This window comes from Protopterus annectens, chromosome 3.part0 (genome assembly GCF_019279795.1).
Source record: "Protopterus annectens isolate FY-2018-M chromosome 3.part0, PAN1.0, whole genome shotgun sequence".
In the NCBI taxonomy this organism is placed as follows: Eukaryota; Metazoa; Chordata; order Ceratodontiformes; family Protopteridae; genus Protopterus; species Protopterus annectens.
This window is the reverse complement of record NC_056731.1, coordinates 504,261,939-504,283,753: the sequence shown is the minus strand read 5'-3', so window position 1 is coordinate 504,283,753 and position 21,815 is coordinate 504,261,939. Positions and strand designations below refer to the sequence as shown.

The window sequence follows — 21,815 nt, the reverse complement described above, 5'->3', positions numbered from 1 at the left end:
TAAGAGTTTAAATAAGCAACTGCCTTCCCTTTAAACCTTATCAACCCTAAATAAAATGTTTAACTGTGTTGTCACTGAAACCTAGTTCCAGTTCAGCTACAGAACACCCCCTTACCCGATTTTACTGCTCTACCATTCATTTGGACCAACCAGTAGGGAAAACTGACAATACTGATGGTAGTTTGTCAGTTTTTATTCAAAATGTTATCACATGTAAACTATTAGAACATCAAAATGACCTTTGGCTCGTTTATATCCTAGTGTTGGTAAATAAGATGTAATGCCACATCCTAGCTAACTATAGAAGACTGTAGACAATTCCTGCAAAATGCAAAGCTCAACCTATTGACTCAAGCACCATCATCCTAGGGAACTTGACTAACCCTCTATTAACTGGCACACCTACAACTCAACTAATATGCACAATGCTTCCTTATCTTTATAAGTGCACAGTCCTTTGCACAATGAAAACCTCTGCAACTAGACGTAATTACATATGTGATCTGCCCCTCAAATACTATACACTGCTTGCTCCAGTCCTCCTGCATTGCCAAACTATCTTTGTTCAGAGCACCATCCATAGTATTCATCAAATAGTCTGAGTCACCACCTAAACCTTCTGTCACTAGGAATTTCTCCAAGACAAACTTCCTTGAACTTGATGTTGACATAAGTTGGTTCAACTGTCCCACCTCTCAACAGTCAAGTAGCACCTCACTTTCCTAAAGTTTCTACTCTCATCTCAACAAATGCATACTTCTATTCCTATTCACCACTAATATAACACTAAGTTTAGTAAGAAACTCCTATGATGGAACTTGGCTATCAACAAACTTTACAACAAAAAGAAGTTGTTTATAGCCCTAAAAAAATAATAATTTTAACCAGTTAAAATTTCCCTCATTGAGGTTAATAAAGGTCCACAGAGTAAGATATCATCCTACAAAGCTAACTATAATCTACCTCTATCAAGGATAACCACAAAGCATTATTTAATTATATAAGGAAACTCAAAAAAATATCCAGCATTAAAGACATACATATCACTTTAGATGACAAATTTGGCTCCATCTTCTCAGTCCTGTCACTTTCAAACTTCCTTTAACAAGTATCTAGTCTACATCCTCCCCAGAAATCACCATCAAACAGGTGCTAAAATTGTTCTGTGGTAACAAAACCCAAGCTATGTGTGTCCATGTATGAAGCACCCTCATATTGGACCTGCTTCTCAAAGTTTTCAATAGCAGCCTTTTACTGTTTACACACTAGAGGACTGTTGTGGTAGTACCACTTATTCAATGGAGGCCCACCACAGACCCTAACAACCACAAGCACAACACTCTCACTTGTTTCACGTGCATGTAGCTATTAAAGCACCTTCTTCTTCTTCTTTCGGCTCTTCCCATTAGGGGTCGCCACAGCGGATCACCTGTTTCCATTTCTTCCTGTCCGCTGCATCTTGCTCTGTCACACCAACCACCTGCATGTCCTCTCTCACTACATCCATAAACCTTATCTTAGGCCTTCCTCTTTTCCTGTTACCTGGTAGCTTCATCCTTAGCATCTTTTTCCCAATATACTCTGCATCCCTTCTCAGCACATGTCCAAACCAACGTAATCTTGCCTCTCTGGCTTTGTCTCCAAACCTTCCAACCTGGGCTGACACTCTAATATACTTATTCCTAATCCTGTCCACCCTCGTCACACCCAGTGCAAATCTTAACATCTTTAACTCTGCCACATCCAGCTCAAACTCCTGTCTTTTTGTCAATGCCACTGTCTCCAACCCATATAGCATAGCTGGTCTCACTACCCTCTTGTAGACCTTCCCTTTCACTCTTACAGGTACTCGTCTGTCACAAATCACTCCTGACACTCTTCTCCACCCACTCCATCCTGCCTGTACTCTCTTCTTCACCTCTCTGCCACACTCACCATTACTCTGAACTATTGACCCCAAGTATTTAAACTCATTCACCTTCACCACCTCTACTCCTTGCATCCTCACCATTCCTCTATCCTCCCTCTCATTCACACACATATATTCTGTCTTAGTCCTGCTGACCTTCGTTCCTCTTCTCTCTAGAGCATATCTCCACCTCTCCAGGGTCTCCTCAACCTGACTCCTACTCTCACTACAGATCACAATGTCATCTGAAAACATCATAGTCCATGGGGACTCCTGTCTGATCTCGTCTGTCAAGCTGTCCATCACCATTGCAAATAAGAAAGGGCTCAGAGCTGATCCTTGATGTAACCCCACCTCCACCTTAAACGCATCCGTCACTCCCACCGCAGACCTCACTGCTGTCACACTACCCATGTACATATCCTGTACTACTCTTACATACTTCTCTGACACTCCTGACTTCCTCATACAATACCACAACTCCTCTCTAGGCACCCTGTCATATGCTTTCTCCAAGTCTACAAAAACACAATGCAACTCCTTCTAACATTCTCTGTACTTCTCCATCAACACTCTCAGAGCAAACATCACATCTGTAGTGCTCTTTCCCGGCATGAAACCATACTGCTGTTCACTAATCATCACATCCCTTCTTAACCTAGCTTCCACTACTCTTTCCCATAACTTCATGCTGCGACTGATCAATTTAATCCCTCTGTAGTTACAACAGCTCTGCACATCACCCTTATTCTTAAAAATCGGTACCAAACCACTTTTTCTCCATTCCTCAGGCATCCTCTCACTTTCCAAGATTTCATTAAACAATCTGGTTAAAAACTCGACTGCCATTTCACCTAAACACCTCCATGCTTTCACAGGTATGTCATCTGGGCCAACAGCCTTTCCATTCTTCATTCTCTTCATAGCTATCCTTACTTCCTCCTTTCTAATCCATTGTACTTCATGATTCACTATCCCTACATCATCCAACCTTCTCTCCCTCTCATTCTCTTCATACATCAACCCCTCAAAGTACTCTTTCCATCTGCTCAACACACACTCCTCGCTTGTGAGTATGTTTCCCTCATTATCCTTTATCACCTTTACCTGCTGCACATCTTTCCTAGCTCAGTCCCTCTGTCTAGCCAATCGGTACAGGTCCTTTTCTCCCTCCTTAATGTCCAACCTTTCATACAACTCTTCATATGCCTTATCGTTAGCCTTCGCCACCTCTCTCTTTGCCATGCACCTCATCTCCTTATACTCCTGTCTACTTTCTTCATCTCACTGACAATCCCACTTTTTCTTTGCCAACCTCTTTCTCTGTATACTCTCCTGTACTTCCTCATTCCACCACCTTGTATCCTTGTCGTCCTTCCTCTGTCCAGATGTGATATCAAGCACCTTTCTAGCCGTCTCCCTTACTAGCTCTGCTGTAGTTACCCAGCTATTTGGTAACTCTTCACTACCACCCAATGCCTGTCTTAACTCATCCCTGAACTCCACCTCACAATTACCCTTTTTCAATTTCCACCATTTGATCCTTGGTGCTGCCCTTACACTCCTTCTCCTCTTCTTGATCACCAACGTCATCCTACAAACCACCATGCTATGCTGCCTAACTAAAGCACCTAATTCACAAAATAAATAAAGTGACCCAATGCATCTAAAGAACATATCCCTTTTTCTTGGTGTCCTTGAGACTCCTACTTTGTGATCTATGCCTGGCCTACAAACCTGTAATTGACTCAGCCTTACTAGCACCACTGCATATTTGAAAGTCCAGTAGTAATGCAAACACACAATTGAGGGGCTTAACACCATATTGCAACATAAATAAGATATACTGGAATGGCAGATACTGTCCCAAAAGACTGTCCATCTCTGGAAAATGTACAGTTTCTTTTTAAGCAGCATATGCTCCTCACTATCTTGAAATTCCACTTAGAAGAATGGAAGGAATAATAATAATAAAGTGATGACATCTAGCCATACCAGTTCTTTGTAAATATATGAGAAAGAAGTGAAAACACTGACAGATTTTATCTTCCCTTTTCAAAGATTTCTGAATATAGTGATTGTAGCCATGAAATTAAAAGATGCTTGCTTCTTGGAAGGAAACCTATGACAAATGGAGAAAAGATTTTAAAGAACAAAGACGCTGCATTGTTAATAAATGTCTATAGAGATTTATCACAGCTGTGAGAGGTGAGCTATAAGCAAGGCTGAGCACCAGAAAATTGATAACTTTGAAGTGTGGTGTTGGAGAAAACTTATGAAAATTCAACCAGCTGGAGAGGGATATTAATGAGAGAGTGAGTGGCTAGAGTTTGGTCATCATCCCAATGGGATGAAATTAGTGGAGTCTCACAACAAGAATACTATCAAGAGGAATGGACAGATCATGCTCTAAGGACTCAAGAGCATGTGTTCTCTAAAGAAGGCACAACACAGGAAATGTGGTTCACAGGTGGATAGAACAGTGAATTCTAAATGATCCAGAACAGCAAACATTGCACTCAGCTTACTGGTCATTGTGTGTGTGTGTGTGTGTGTGTGGGGGGGGGGGTGGAAATAAGGCAGGGGGATTTAACGGCTACAGGGAAGACTGGGAGGACAACAAATAGGGGTGAGAAATTCATCTGCAGGGTAGACAGACAGCCATTATATAATTCAAATAAACATATGTAATAACCTACTGGTTAAAAAAATAATGAAACTTGGAATACCTAAGAAAATAAACTTTACTAAAACATTTACAATTAAGAAAGTGCAGATTTCATAACTAAGAAAAAATGCAGGTTTTCTTTTTCAAGCATGTTACAGTAACTTTAAATTGACCCTAGATTTTATTATACTCTAATTAATAAACCTCATCACTTGTTTTAATGCTTTAATAAATTAACATATTACAGGTTCATGGGTTGTTACTAGGCTAACGAACGTTAGTGCCCTTACAAGGCTAGCCTTGCACACCAAACCATTTGGGTCCCAAGTGTCATGTGCATCTATAGGGGAACCATCTGGGTCCCGAGTAACATGTGCATTTATGAGGAGGGGTGCATATTATTAGGGAAGTAAGTAAGGATTTGTCTGGGAAGGGTGCTAGGATAATACTTTTTTATTGGCAGCCTCTGTCTACAAAGGACATGGGAGCCAGACTGAGGGTAAATTCACAATTTCCATCCATGTTTCTTTTGAATACAGTCATTAAAGAATTCTGTTTTACGTGGATGGGAAGCCTGTTCAATAGTACATGGATCCATTGGGGCACATATCTGTCTCACCAGTATGTTCTGTTTATCTCACAAACAAAGTTCAGATCCCTTGATCTTGTGTTTCAGGTGTTGCTGTTTTGCTCATATTCAACAGATCCATCAGGGCTAGGTCTGCGGAGTCCCTGTAACCAAGGCAAAGATCCCCTCTCAACAGCCAGTTGCAGAGTGAATACAGAGACAGAGCTTTTGGAGAATCAGTGTAGGACAGGTTATTCATGCCCTGTATTCTACTGGTGTGAAACCTTTGTGGCATTCTGACTGTTGCAAGTGGCTGGTTAGACATATGCCAAAGGGTGCACTGTATTAAATAAGTCTGATAAGGGCTGAGTAGAGTGGTATTATACCTTCTTTGGACCTGGATGTCTTGCCCTTACCTACAAGTAGGGCGACACAGAATGATTTCCTTACTGTCTTAGCTACATGTTGGTCAAAGACCAGATTGCTGTCTACATATGTTCCTAGGGCCCTTACTTGTGTGTCAACTCTTAGGGTTGTTTTATCTATGGAGTAATTAACTTGGGTTGACACTTTCCCAAATGGCATTATAATGCATTTTTTGGCATTGAGTTTTAGGCCATGGCTTTGGAACCAGTAATTTGTCTGTGTTAAACTCTCTTGCAAGATGTTGGTGTCTTCGAAGGAATTTGCAATAGCTCCCAATTTACAGTCATCTGTGAACTTGGTGAGCCAGAGGCCTTGAAAGTTAGCTTTGACTTCTGAGAAGTAGATGCCAAACAGGAGCTGGTCTAGCATTGAGCCGTGGGGTACTTTGCTGATAACCAGTCTCTTGGTGAAGGTGGTCTCACCAATCCTGACTTCTTGGGTCATGTCTGTGAGCCCTTGCAATTCAGCAGGTTATGTAGGGATTTACACCTATCTCAGCGAGCTTGTCAATAATGCCTGAGTGGGGTATTGTATCAAATTGCCTTGGCTAGCTCAAGGTACAGAGTGTGAACTATTTTACTCTTATTCATTGCTTTGGTGCCCCTTTCAAAGAAGAGTACCAGGTTAAGTAGGAATGCAGGTATTGTTGCTCTACAAGTGAGTTTATTAAGTCTTACATCGCTCCACATTGCTTATGAAACAAACAATCCAAAGGAGATGTACAAGTGAAGGAATACAGCAGCGCTTCTTAGAGCTGTATCAGTTCTGAATACCAACACATTTTACACTGCATTGGAAAAAGTGGATTTTAGCTTCAGAATGCCATCACTGGGTACTTATAGCATTTTATCCTAGTAAGACTGCCCTTCATCACAAGCTAGTTGCCAATATATGAACACAGTGCCCAGCTACAGAGTGCAGCTGGAATTCCATTTCCTCTGTTTTCCAGTTTCTTCAATTGAAGGGATATTTATCTGAAGATGTGTGGTATAGATCACCTGTGTACGTAGCAACTTGCTGTAGAAAGGTTTATTGTTGTAACATGTACCCACAGTTTTGTGGGTTCAGTGCTTGGCAGTCTAAATCTGGAAACATCCCTTGCCTGAACAGTACAGTCTTGCTTATCCTGTCTGTTTGCTATGAGTAATATGTAGAGCTGACTCAGTCTCATGAGTGCTGTGCAATTTTTAGTATTCAGAACACATCAATTAGACACCTGTTCCTTGAACAGGACTAGTGTGAGTGATGGAATCAAAGTGGTAGCATTTGGGCTGGCCGAGATTGTCCTCTTATTGTGATTTCAGCTTTTAGCCTCCTTCAGCTTCCTCAGTGGTTCAGAGACATGTGCGATCATCTATTTCTACTTTTAACTTTGTTCTTTCTCTGTAGTATTACTGGACAGTGAGACTACTAGATTTATTTGTAATTACTGCACAGTAGGCAGTGGACTTGAATTTAACAATCTATGGCCAGCTGATACAAGTGCTTTCTGCTTAATTCACTGTTCTTACTGGGTTTTATGCAACTCAGTGCTCTATATTATTCTGACATTTTGGATCACTGCATGTTTTAAGAAAGTGCCAAACAGGTCATTTATTTCATTCCATGGCTAAGACTTATTGAAGTTTGGTAAAAATTAATTTTCTTGATCTGCTTACAGTTCAAATGTGCTTTAGTACTGCCAAGGAACATGGTAGCTAGTCTTCTCTGATTAATAAGGCCTGCTGCAATAGAGTAAACACATTATGCAGTCAAAGTATTAACATTTGCTTTTACAATAAGAAGGGCACTGCACATAACAACAAAGGTGTCCAGTATTACTTTTATATAAAAAAAAAATGTTTTATTAATCCTTTTACTCAAAAATTTTAACTTACTTAGTCGGGTATGTTGGTATGTTACTGTAACACTACTATACAAATGTTCCTGTATTTGAAATGTTTTACCTGTCTGACATTATCTGTATTGTATATGGTCAAGATTTCTGTCTTGTAAATTGTCTTAATGTGGAGCTTTTCTCCCTGGGCCTCTGCTGAAAATGGACATACATCCAGTTGGACTATCCTAGTTAACAAATGCAAAATAAAAATAAATAAATAAATAAAATACTCGTATCTGATGACAAATACGATTAGATAAAGATGGATTCTGCTTTCTGGATGTTATTTTTACACTGTAGACTATTGTCAAACTCTGTTCTAAACATGGTGAAATTTGGCCAATAAATTCAACCACAGGTCTTTATTCCAGAGTGGTTACAGGTTCCAATAGCTTCTGATTTGGCTATCTAAAGTGTAAAGATTCAAGTTGCAATGTGAAAATGAACTGCTCCAAAAAAAAAAACAAAAAAAAAAAAACGCTTGATCACTCACATATCCCCTTTGGTCTAAGAGTGAAACACTGGCTTTTCATGGTTGTAAACTTTGCAGGAGCACTTAAATAAATAAATAAAAGAAGTGCACATTTTCTTTTTAAGGACACCACAGGGGCTTTACTAGTACTGTAAGTTACTGCATGCTATGAAACAAATCTTATTTGTTTTTAATATTGTAGTGACTAGCCGAAAGAAGATTCCAAATTGCATATGCATTTACTATTGTCATTTTAATTGCATAATTTGCATTAAGAACTAAGGTAGGGATAATCAACTGTTACCTGTGTCAATACTCAGTGTTGGAAATGTTTGGAAATCTATTAAGTAGTAGTAAATGTTAAATGCATGTGCTTTAAACATTTGGGGTAAGTCCTACAGATTTACACAAAAGATAGACATTTTACCTTGTTAAAGGTAGTGTTCTAGCAGGGTGGCTTGGTTCACTATTGTTTCTAGGGAGTTTGCCTCTGCTGACAGTTTCTGGTGAATTTAGAGGTGTTCAGCTTGGGAGGGATAACTTACAGTGAGAAGAGGAGGCTGGACCCAGCATAACCTTCTCCAGACCTGCTCACCATACCAGTCATATTCTTAAAGAAAAAATCTAAAACTGACAAAAATAACAGGGGGCAAATACTTGAAATATGAGGCATATTTTAAATATTGCTCTTAAACTCAGGAAGTTGCTAGAATAACACATTTTGCATTAGCATGCATTTTCTGAAGGAAATTAATTCTGAAACTTAAATGTCCATCATTATTTAGTGACTTCAATCCTGAGAGCATGACCAGAAATGGTTGAAGATTTTGCTCTCTTCTGAAGCTATCTGCTGATGTGCTCAGAATCAAGTAAAGGATGTGACACGGCTAGGCAAAAAGAGGACTTTCTTCATATTTCTACTTTAACACTGAACATTTATCAAAGACAAGTGATTGGCCACAGGGTAATAATGCATTTTGACAGGCTAACACAGATGCTCCCTGTTTTTTAGCTAGTACAGGCATATGTGACATGTTTATTGGAGTTCTATAGCAATGCATTATTCATATGTCACTTTCAAAAGTTTCGGACATAAAAAAGATGAATCCTTCAGGCTGATTATCCTGCTTACTCATTTGCCAGCAAATTTAAAAAAAAAATGTTACAGTCATGCAAATTAAGGAACTTTTTAACTCCTGTAACTGGCTAAGGGATTTACAGCATTTCATCAGAAAAAGCAGTAACACACTGCAGTGACCTCTGTACTGGCTCTCAGTTAAGATGACTAGACAGTGGACAGCTAACTGCAGTGACCATTCTTGGTCTATCTAATATGTTAGATTCCCTGACTTATAATCTATTTCTTAGAAAATTAAACATTTATGGTCTGAAAAATAGTAACTATGACTTTGGTCTCTACATGCACTAGATTACCATCTTATTTATTTATTTTATTTATTGAGTTGTGTTTGTTTTTCAGGGTAGTGCAATGATCTCAGTGGACCATTTGCAACCATATTCCGGGTGAGAAGGATGACATAAGAAAGTAACAAAACATATTTATGTATACAAGGATATGCTAAAAAAAAAAAAAAATATATATATATATATATATATATATATATATATATATATATATATATATACACACACACACACACACACACACACACATATAGAGCGTTTATATCACATTATCGAAAGATGAAAATAGTGAACGCTATTTCATCGGCCCCAAAACATCTAAACATGAAAATATCGAACATGCAGAACAGCAAATATTTTCCCATGGAAAAAATTTGCTACTCCGAAATACATACGCACAACACAAGCACATCAAACAAACAGCAACCACACACATACACTTAAATTCCTACATCTAAAGCTACACTAAAGTAAACATACACTACTATCTACCCACTTACCTTAACCCAAACCCTAACCCTAAGGTCCGTCACTATCGCACACTCACCTAACCCATGCCCTAACCCTAACTCGCTTAAACCACCCCTAACCTTAAAGTCTGTCACTATCGCACACACGTCTAACCCGCGCCCTAACCCTAACTCACTTAACCCGCCCCTAACCCTAATGTACAATGAATTGCACACTTACCTGAACCTAACCCATAACTTTCCACCACAGTGCTAAGAATAGCGAAGCCACAGAAACGGCCAACCAAATTCTTTCCCGAGGAAAGAATTCGCTGCTCTACAGCTTTGCTGTTCTTAGCATTCACTGAATAGTGTTCGATAACAGAACATTCAAAGTTTTAATACTTCGATGTTCTGATATAGACCCTATATATATATATATATATATATATATATATATATATATATATATATATATATATATATATACACACACACACACACACACACACACACACACACACACACACACACACACTCACACACACACACACACACACACACACACACACGCACACACACAGTTGCAAGAATATGCTACAACATTTAGTTCAAGTAGTAGTTAACGTCAAATCATAGATGGAAAAATGTAATTATGCTTAGCAGGGCTTTATGGATAACATGTAGCCATAATGACTGAGGTGGCTTATGCTACAGTGAAAGCAGGATACCATTATATACAGAGATAAGATGACATTAGAAGAGCTAAGTGAGAATAGTTGCAAGAAAGGCCACCATGGTGAAAATGTGAAAGAGGCATGCAGAGGAAAGATGAGTACAAAGTAGAAGAATTGTAAGACAGATGCAAAGAGAATAGGGAAGTGGGAGTAATGAGAGGCAGTAAGTAAAGGGGATGACAAGATGAGATAAGGAAGGATGAAACAGGGATAAATGAGTGTGTGAGAGTGCTGCAGGGTTCATTTAATGTGATCTGGGTGCAGCTGCACTCTGCTTAGTTGACGAGCTGTTGCGTGACCTGTTGTCTGATGTCTGAATACTTTGGATTTCTTGGATTGAGAAAGAGGAATGGAGTCCCATATTTTAGGTGCTAGGATGGAGAATGTATGGTCAGTGAAAATTTACTTTTTGAATTTAGTAAGGGTGGATTAACATTGAGAGATACCTTGGTACTATATATGGAATTTTGGTGAAAAGTATCTGTGGGGGCAATGTCTCAGGGAAAAGGCTTTGTGATTTAGTGATCCTAGTAGGAGGTTGGCTCTCAAATGTACTAGAAGCCATTTAGCTTTGGCAACAGTTAGGCAATGGTATTCATTAATGGGGGAATTAGTAATGAACAAGCACATTTTATTGGAGAAGGTTTGTAAGGTGGTGACATTTTTCTTTGAGGCCGCAATTATAATGGGTAGCCCATATTCAAGTTGAGTTGAGATAAGAGTATTCCTTTGCCTCTGGCAGCTTTGGCTGGTATGGACAGAAGAGGCAATAGCTTATTCGCCCAGAACAGTAATGTGTTGATTTTTTTTGCATGTGTTTTGAATGTGTCTTTGAAAGTTACGAAATTAGTCTAGACAAATGCCAAGGTATTTGAAGGATGTGGTAGTTTCTATGATGGTAGTGTTAACATATTAAATATTAAGGAAGTTGGGTGCTTTGGCTATTGCTGGTTGGTTCCAAATTGCATTGCTTTTGTTTTTGAGGCAGTGAGTTTAAGTTTCTGACCTACTAGCCACTGGATGATGATTTGGAAGTCATCTTATAGCAGGGTTTGTATAACAGAGTAAGATTTGATTGACCTGTCATCTGCATAATGCATTAGAGGTATCTGAGCATGATCAGATGGGAGTTTGTTGATAAATATGGAAAATAGCAAAGGGGCTAAAGTGGAACCCTGGATGACTTCTTTCATAGGAGGAGCTGTCTTACAGGTGTTGTCATTGCTGGATATGACATTCAATGAAGTGTGGGCTGGAAGAAGTAACAAATATGCACCAATCATCAAGAATGGGTTAGATACACTTGTGAAGACAGACATGGGCCAAGATGGTCCAGGCTTTCATAACCACATAAACATAGTGTTACATTATGCCCTGGATGTCAAAGATATTGAACTTATTTTGTGGAATAACTGGTTTGTGTTGCAGTGTGATGAGGAAATCAAAATTAATTTTGTGGACCCTCCCACCTTCATTACAAAAAATAAACCTAATATGAAATGCCTCCTAGAAAAAACAGGGGCATACAGTAAAGGACTATCGAACACAAGGAAATGTGGATATTGTCAGCAATTCCCATGCATAGACCCCTGTTATCAAGTCCCTTTGTTGAACAGCTGGCGGTACATATAACTGTGCAACACAAAGAGTGGTCTATCTGGCCACATGTACTTTGTGTTCCACTTTTACATAGGCAAGACCAAAAATGCCTTGAATAGACAAATATACCAACACACTTACAGTACACAATGACAAGACAAAAGGAGTGCACTGGCAAGGAATTCCACTATATTTCCAGGTTCAACAAATTTGTTTTTTTTTTTTTTAGTACTTAAACAGATTCAGGTGGTGCCTTAAATTGGGGATTAGCAAAACAAAGTTTTACACCGCGAAATGTTTTGGCAACTTAGACTGGATGCAACCAATTCACCTGGTCTCAATGATAACATTTCAATCATTACTGAACTGAGAAAACAAGCCAGTATATTGTGATTGCTGCTCTTGGTTTTATGTGAGGTTATTGTATTTTATTTTTAGTTCAGCATTTTCTTAATACCAAACTAATAATTTTTACTAATTTTCTGCTAGTTTTTTCCAGCTACGTCTTAGCTTTAAGTTTAAAATAAGTCTTGAAAGCAGGCACTTCACCAGTAAATCAGTGATGTCATGAAATTACATTTTGATTGGTTGTTTCTGGGGCTATGTTGTTTCAATCACTTTAGGAGGAAGTGAGAAAACTTTAAAAGGAAGTCAGAGAGTTCCATTCATGGTTCTGATGCTGTCTGTGTAAATAGACTAAAACACTCAACCATGATTTTATTTGATCAAATAAATGTGTATTTTGAGTACTTGTGGTTGGTTTTGGCTTGCCGGTTGTTTTGGGGTTTTAGACAGTAAAATTAAACATAATGGCCACAGAAATGCATTTCACCTTTGCTGTCAAACACTCATATAAGTCACACTGCATATGATATGTCTCTTAAAAAAATTAAAGACATAAATGGCCAAATGCTGTTGCTGTTAAGACACATACACTGCACGCAACAGTCCCTTCAACAATGATCATGTAACTGCCCTGTGTATTCACAAACAGCATGTCTCCACACCAGTCACCAAAAAATATAAACTCTTATGCACACATTTGTGTTTGATTGCAAGGAAAGTTAAATAAATAATGACCACACTGTCCCCAGCATCTGCCAAGTCACAGTTACATCAGAATTATATAACTGCTCTATTTCTTTCATGAAATATGCCACCTCAGTCAGACAACCATTTCTTGTGATCACCTTCAATGAGTAATCATAATGAAGTAGCAAAAATAATGGCCACACTAATGCTCTATACTTGCCATTGCAACCCACCCACCACAATTTCTGTCATAAATAAATAAATAAATGAAACCCTGCTATAAGTAGTGTATATTGTCAGTGATCCCCTTGCCAGCAAAATCCTTTCTTCTGCCATTTCCCCCAAAATAGCTTCATCTACTAATTGGCTTATCACCATAATTTTTTATTATTTTTCAAACTTTACAATCATCTAGTTCCTTGGCCTTGTTTTTAACAGCTTAATTTCTTGTTGCATACTTTCAAAGCACACTGGCCAGTGGTACTATGATGACCTTCTTTTGCAGTTAGAAATCTGAAGAGCAATTCTTCTTGTTTTCTATCCATGACATCAATGAAACAATTTTGACACTGGGTGATTATGCACTCTGGTGTTATGAGAAATCATTTTGGGTATGCGATTATGATACAGGTATAATGGGACCTCAAATATCAAAAAAGAAAAGAAAACTTGTGCCATAATCAGGACGCAGGTGAAATGTACTTCTGTATGCTGTGGGTTTTCTGCAGTGGGTATGTACAGTTCTGGGTCCTGACACACAGCACTAATGAGAGAAAGGCTTAAATTACATATTTACGCTAAACTAATTAAGAATGCATGCACTGTCACAGTGCACAGTACTATACCAAGGATGGTTTGGACATGCTCAAAATAAGCAGTAGCCAATATGAGTAGGACTGCCGAAGTCATTCATTTTAAAAACCTTGAAAAAGACAGTCATACCAGAGAGGTGAAGTAGGTGAGAAAGAGCACTTATGCAAATGTAACAGTGTTTTTGTGACTAATTAACAGGAAAGGAATGATGAAAGTTGTGACAAAACCAAACCATGTGCTCTAGCTCCTGAATGATGAACTTGCCACAACCAATCTCATTGTTTAAAGGAGTTCATAGTGAAACTGACAGCCAGAATGACAGAAATATAGTACAGAAATTAGGCTTATCATCTAACTTATGTCAAATACTATCTTGGTACATTAAGCACTGACCACAAACTTACTTCTGCTTTAATCTTGTTGTCCCCAAAACAGAGATGCTGTAAATAGGCGGCTGCATTGGACTGTACAGAAGGGAACTGATGCTGCAACATCTGTATGACTTCAGGAAGTTCTGGGTCTCGCCAGCCAAATTCCCTACAGGCACAAAATAACAGCACTGTAATTCACAGACTAAGGAGTTTAGCTTTTTTCATGCAGAGAATTTAAAACATTACATTGCATCACTTTTATTAGGAATAATGAATCGATGAACTAAGACAGCCAAAAAAAAAACAAAAAAAACTTTAACTCATGAAAGATAAGCTGTTCTCCTATCATTTTGTTTGTTGACAAGATCTCTTAAATATTCTGCAGAGACAAAATGAAGTCAATTCTGTTATAAAATTATTCTTTATATTTGTTTATTTGTTTTAAAGGTGTGTTTTTTATTAACTTATTCTGTGGATCCTTGTAAAGATAGCCAACAAATTTAGACTAAGACAGCAGATCAATGGCAGTATGTATGAATGAATGCCATTTAATTGAATTCTGCTGAAAATAATATCCAGCAAACCAGACTTTCCCTTTTTCCCATGCAACCATTGCTTGCCTGCCTGCAGACAAATGCTTACTTATAGTTCACTGAATGTGGTATTCATCAGAATTTATTATTCTAAATAACATTAATACTTATTGCCATTTGTGAATTGACAAGGATTCATCAAAAGCACTGTGAAGAAAATACTGACCAATAGGAACAGGATACAGACCCATAGTATGCAATGAATAAGAGCAGTGTACGGAACAATGCAGGGAAAAGACCAGTTCCTGAATAACAAATAAATGGAGGCAGCAGTGATAGGCAGGTAGGTGGTGAGCCATATAAATATATTTATTTTATTTTATTTTACATTTGTTGACCGGGCTAGTCCAGCTGGATATATGTCCATTTTTGGTAGAGGCCAGGGGAGATAAGCTCCAAACTTGAAAATTAAAGTGAAAAATAAAAGTGAAAAATAAAAGTGAAAATAAAGGAAAATCATGCTAAATACATATAAAGTGACCAGATAGATTCAAACATTATAAATAGTGGCATAGTAGTAACATATAAATTTACAGTAGTTAGAGAAAACAACCACAAAAAAATGTTAACATGTGACATACATGGAGAATACTATCATAATGTACAGAGAGAAAGGATACAGGAAAGTCGGAAGATGGCAGTTATATATGTACACTTCTTTTTTTTTTTTTTTTTTTTTTTTTTGTTTAATAGATAGTTAGAAGGAGATGTAGATCAGTGTATGCAAAAAAGAAATAGATTTCAGGTTCTAAAGATGAGGAGTTTAGTCAGGAGTCAAGAAAATAAAGTTAGTCAGGATTAGTACAGGGGCACAGCCATTGTGTTTTAAGGTAAGATATACATGCACATATACATATAATAAAAACATAAATGAGCTGGGTAGTATGAACAACAGTGCTAAAATAATTTAGACAGCTGTTCTGTGTATACAAAAGCTACCCTTTTGAAACTATATTGCAACACAGCCACATGAGTGCTTTAACAAAACATAGCCAAAGTCCTTCCTTGGAAACACTGTTACAGCTATAACAGTGGCAGCATTACATACATAAATCATACTTCCAACACATCCAGGCTTACATGCACACACACACACACACACACGCATGCATTATCAAAACATAAATATATATACATTTATGCATGCATACAAAATGCAAACAATACAGTCCTGCTACAACCTATGTAGATGAATATTTAGAAAAAGGAGGAAATGTACACAAAATGAGTTTATGAAAATAACTGTTAAAGCCTCAGATGTGTTTAGACCATTCAAAAACAGCTTAAGTCTGTGATTTACCAGTTGTATTATTAAATTCCTTTCTTACACATTGGCCTAGTTTTAATGTTTCTTTCTCTTATTTTATTTACTGAGCATCACTTTCTAGTAAGATGCAGCTGTGTCCTTGTGTACAGACACAAAGATGGTAAAAAAAAAAACAAGAGGAGGCTACATTGACATCAGTCTATCCCAAAAAGGGCCTCTAACCCGACATGACTGTATACTTTAGTAGTGTCCTGAGTACAACTGTATACTCAAGTAGTGTCGCTCACTGAGTATGATTGTATACTTAAGAAATAATCCACAACTGAGTGTGCGTATCTCAGGATTTACCCATGGTTGGAGTGGTTTGATTACAAGCATGAAGGCCAAGTGATCAAACAAAACCAAAAGTGAATAAATCCTGGGATATCCATACCCTTGAGTGGATTACTGCTATTATACAATGAAATTATTTAAGAAAGAAATTGCTTGTCTTTCTTAAATGTATCTGGCTTGGTAAATGTTAGGCAGTGGTGCACATGAGGTCTAGAGTGTTTTGGTGTCTTGCTCAGAGGTAGAGCAGTGATGGAAAGTCCATATTTAGGCTGAGATAGAAGGATTCCTTTAACAATAGTTGCTTGGGCAGCTGAGAGGAAAGGATAGGAGAGATTTTTTGTTTTAAGGTCCAAGACAGTATGGAATTGGTTTTAGAGCTGTTAATTTTAATGTGGGAGTAGAAGTTGAGGGTTTGATACAACCAGAGGCCGAGGTACTTGAAAGATGTTATCATGGTTTCAATGTGGAATTGGTGAAATCAGAAATACAGAGGTTTTTAGGACATCTGGCTAGGCTGTGGCTCATACCAAAAAGCATGTTTGTGGTTTTTAGAAGTTCAGAAGCAGGTACTGTTGGATGAGCCATTGTTGAAGTAGATGCAAATCTGATTCTAGTTTAATTTGTGCAGTACCATATAGGGAGGTGCCAATTTTTACATTTAATTGTCCATTGTTTAAGACATTTTTGAACTAAGGCAGCAAGTCTGAGCTAATTCTGATTTCAGTAAAATAGTTTAGGAGTACATAGTGGTCTAGTTCATTAAATGCTTTAGTTAGGTTGATGAAAGGGCATCTGTGATGTAACGTTTGTCAGTGTTTAATAAGATACCATCAGTGAAGGTCCAGTGGCCCATCACTGTGCTTATGACTGCTCAAATTTCATGTTGCAGGGGGTGTGGCCAAGATGCATATCTGATAGCAGCAGAAATCCATAACTCTGCTTAGATTTTAATATCCTGACAGGAAATATACCTTAATTTTTAGGAAAATCTAACTAAAAGTATACTAAAAGTTAGATTAACAGAGGCTCTTTATTATTTTCTAAAAATGAATACATAGTCAAGAGAATTTTTTAATTATTCCTGTCAAGAAGTTTTCTACTGGAGATCTCAAGATGAGCAGAAGAACCCACACAAGGAGAGTGCAGTGAAGAAAGAACTACATCTTATAATAACAAACATCCAAGAACTGTCGGCAAAAATGGACAAATTCAAAAATAAAATGGATATTAGCAAACAAGAATGCAGTAAACAACTGTAACTTCTAAATGGAATAGTAAAAAAAAAAATGGGTCTATATTAAATCATCAAATGCTTAGAAAAGCAAATGATGACTTATCGAACCCATGTAAGCGAAAGCTTACAGACTCGAATGCTTAGAACAGCAAAGGGAAAAAAATCGCTGTTCCAAAAAAAAAAAAAAAAAACACTTAAAACATAACATAAAGTGGGGGGGCTTTGCCCCCCCCACACCCACCCTACTTAAATATACCAACTCCAAGATCACACTACAGTGACAAAAACATCAAAGTAATGGACGCAGCAAGCGATTTCTTTCCCAGGAAAAGAATTCGCTTATATGCTGTTTCGTCATTTTGCCTTTTCGTCTTTTCAAGTTTGACCAAGACGCATCCCAAAGAATACATCTTTGGTCATCTAATAGGAACCAAAAAAAAAACAATCTGAACAGATTCTTGCCTTAGAGGAAACAGTAACTGACCTAAATACTAGAGTGACAGAAAATGAACATCACAATGAATTTCTTCTGAAACAAAACACCAGGCTGATTGAAAACCTGGAAAACCTTGAAAGCAGATCAAGGAGGAATAACACAAGATTATATGGAATTCCTGAGAAAGAAGAGGGTGCTAACATGATTCTATTCCTCAGTAAGTGTTTTTCATCAATATTAAACATGCCTGAATCCCTCGCTTTTGGGATTGAGAGGGCTCATCGGTCCCTGTTAAATAAAGCATCATCTCTGAGTTCATCTAATCCCCTTTCCTCGCAAGACAAGGACTTAGTCTGAAATCAGCTTGGACTAATTCCCCTATCAAGATGGGTGAAAACATTATACGTTTTGACAATGACTACACCTCTACAGTCATATCCAGAAGAAAGGAGTGTGTTCCTCTAATTAAGTCCTTGAAAAAAGCCAGTATTAAAGCTCAAATTCTTTTTCCTGCCAGAATAAAAAAACCTTACCAGAAGGAGTGAAGATATTTGATTCCCTTCAAGAAGCAGTAGAATTTATCCAAAAGAAGAAAATACTGTCAGACATAGAAGAAATGGAATGGTTATCCCAGAGTTTGAATAGACAGGCAAAAAATGGATGGTCTGTGAGGGAAGGAGCAAACAAAACTAAGAAACTAAAAGACAAATGAATGAATTCCTTCTAATTTTAAATGTTTTGTTTTATGAATCATAATATATTTGAGTCTGGAAAGTCTCTATGTAAAGTAATGTGAATCAATTTTATTATTAACTTTCTCTTTTCCTTTCTATATCTACTTCTTCTAATTACATATAGTACAAAGTATGTAAATAATATTCTCTCTCTCTCTCTCCTTTCTTCCTATTGTTTTTTGTTACCAATATTCCTTTTCTTTCTTTTCCCCTTATAAGTACTTTATATACTCTTCCCTTTTAAATAACTAGAAATGATGTATGCATTCTAATTCTTCAGTAATAGTATCATTTGATTTAATACCAAAGTGCATTTCTTTCTAGTGGGTCAGTAGTGGGGTAACAAGGTGTTTCTGATTAGTGTTTCTAACTAGATGTTTTAGACTCTTTGTTTAGGTACATTTAAACATTAATACAGTACATTAATGGTGTTTTATAGATAGCTAAATATAGATTTATATATATATATATATATATATATATATATATATATATATATATATATATATATATCACTAAGTTCCTTTTTCTCTCTCTCTCTCTCTGTCTGCCCTGGTTAACTGGTGGGTAAATGATTGAAATGTTGTAATATGATTTCTGATTTAAGGCAGCTGTTGTTACTTCTAAATAGCTGTTTTTATATGAAAGGGTTAATTTTTTTCATGATGTTGATGTTTTGTGAGGAAACTGGTGGTCTGTGTGACTGTTCTTATTGTGGAGATTCATGACATACACTGACAAGGCAGCTTGAGTGTTTTTTGTTTGTTTGTTTTCTGTAAACTCTAAAAGCTTCAAGATCTGAATTTCCCACCAAAAATGCTTTTTTCTTCACTAGAGACAACGTCTGTTGTGGATGAGCTTATTTAGATACTTTTTGACAAGTTTATGAAGCTGCAGCTTGAGGAAACAACAGTGATGGCATCATTTGACCTTTTGAACTTGTTAAATGGTTGTACTTAGATTTTTTTTCTCTTAAAATTCTGTTATCCTTCACTAGATACTTTAAATGGTAAATAATTAGTTCTGATAAAAGTGTTTAATGCCTTTGAATATGCCTATGTTCTCTTATAGATGCATACATTCTGCAGATTCAATGACACTATTAGTAACTAAATGACATCAAGTGAACTAGGAGCTGCACTAGAAAACTCATTATACATAGTAACATCAGACTTAAGTTATATAACTAAACCTTTTGTAACTACACAGAGGGTTGTGAGGCCCCCTTTTCTTTTCTCCCCCCCATTCCTGATGAAAGACGTTAACATAGATATTGTTAATACATACGAGTAATATGTGCATAATTGCAAAATATAATAGTTATGTTGTAATAAGTGTTATTCATATATATATATATATATATATATATATATATATATTTTATATATACATGTTGTTGTTTGTCTTTTGGCTTTTCCCGGTAAGGGGTCATCACAGCGGAACTCCGGTCTGCTAATGATTGGCAGTAGAGTTTTACGAAATGCCGAGGTGCCAGCTCGATGCCCAACCTTCAATGAAGGCATGCCCATTTACGCACGCATGTCTTTCGAATGCTACCCTACCACAGGGAGGACATACAGACTCCACACAGAAGGCACTCCCAAGCCCAGCCGAGAATCGAACGGGAGAAACTCTTGCTGTGAGGTAACAACGCTACCGCCGTACCACCGCGGCAGTATATATATATATATATATATATATATATATATATATATATATATATATATATATAGATATATAGATATATAGATAGATATATATAGATATATATATATATATATATATATATATATATATATACACACACACACATATATATTCAACAGATCCTTACATGAAAAATGTTAGATGACTGACAAAATGATTAAATTATCTGATGTTTCTTGAAAAGTCTTGGAAATAATGACAATTTTCTTAACCTTTAACTTCTAAGGTTTATACATACTTTGATCTGATGTGTATTTCTGGCATATTACAATTTTACAATATTAGTGGTGCTATTATCATATGTGACATATTCATATAGCTTCAGATATATCGGACACTCTCATTCTAATGCATATTTCATGGATTCAGATTTCTTTAGTTGCTTTCATAATGCTTTTCTTTTTTGTTTTTATACTATATTCTAAGCAGAGGTAGATAATTTGTGTCGTTTGGTATTAGAGAGGTGGTACATGGATGGTTTAGTTAAGTTTTTAACTAAACCAGAAACTTTATGTTTCATGTATGTGTTTGTAAATAGTTTTAGGTTTTTGAAAGTAGTGTTTAGTACACGTTATGCATTCATGATAAGTAAGTTTTCAGTAGATTTCAAGTCAATGCGGAAGAAATGTCTTTCAGTTAGTAATAACATACACATTATAGTCAATGGCTTATAAATGTTTATTATTAAATATTAATGGTTTGAACAATAATGTCAAAAGAGTTGGTTTGCTTAAATATATCAAAACGCATAAAGCCCAGATCATCTTTTTACAGGAACCCCATCTATTAAAAAAAGATCTACAAAAATACTCATTCAATGGTTATACCATTCTGGCCGATTCATGTTTTAAGAGTAAGAGAAGGGGCACTCTTATTCTATGGAAAGATACTTATACTATGCCAAGAATTATAGATACAATTTCAGATAAAGATGGGATGCTAAGCATGGTTATTTTGGAAATCAGTAGGAAGTATTATACTTTGATTAATACATACTGGATACCAGGACTGAGTACTAAATATGTTGACAAATCTGGACCTGATTACTTTAAGTGCAAAAGGGGAAATTATAGCAACAGGTGATTTTAACTGCCTATTATCAGGCAATGATACTTCTAAAAATGCTAAAATAAAATTAACATTTCAATGCCAAGAAGTTAAAT

At 36.9% G+C, this 21,815-nt stretch overlaps 1 protein-coding gene across 3 annotated transcripts in view; it reads right to left on the bottom strand.

Moving 5' to 3' along the window:
- Nucleotides 1-21,815, bottom strand: part of CTNND2 (catenin delta 2) — a 6,416,678-nt gene that overhangs the window by 1,605,787 nt on the left and 4,789,076 nt on the right. For all 3 annotated transcript variants that reach the window (XM_044064921.1, XM_044064922.1, XM_044064923.1), the window contains one exon: nucleotides 14,382-14,514. In XM_044064921.1, the coding sequence (XP_043920856.1) occupies nucleotides 14,382-14,514 (133 nt within the window). The remainder of the gene's footprint in view (nucleotides 1-14,381; nucleotides 14,515-21,815) is intronic.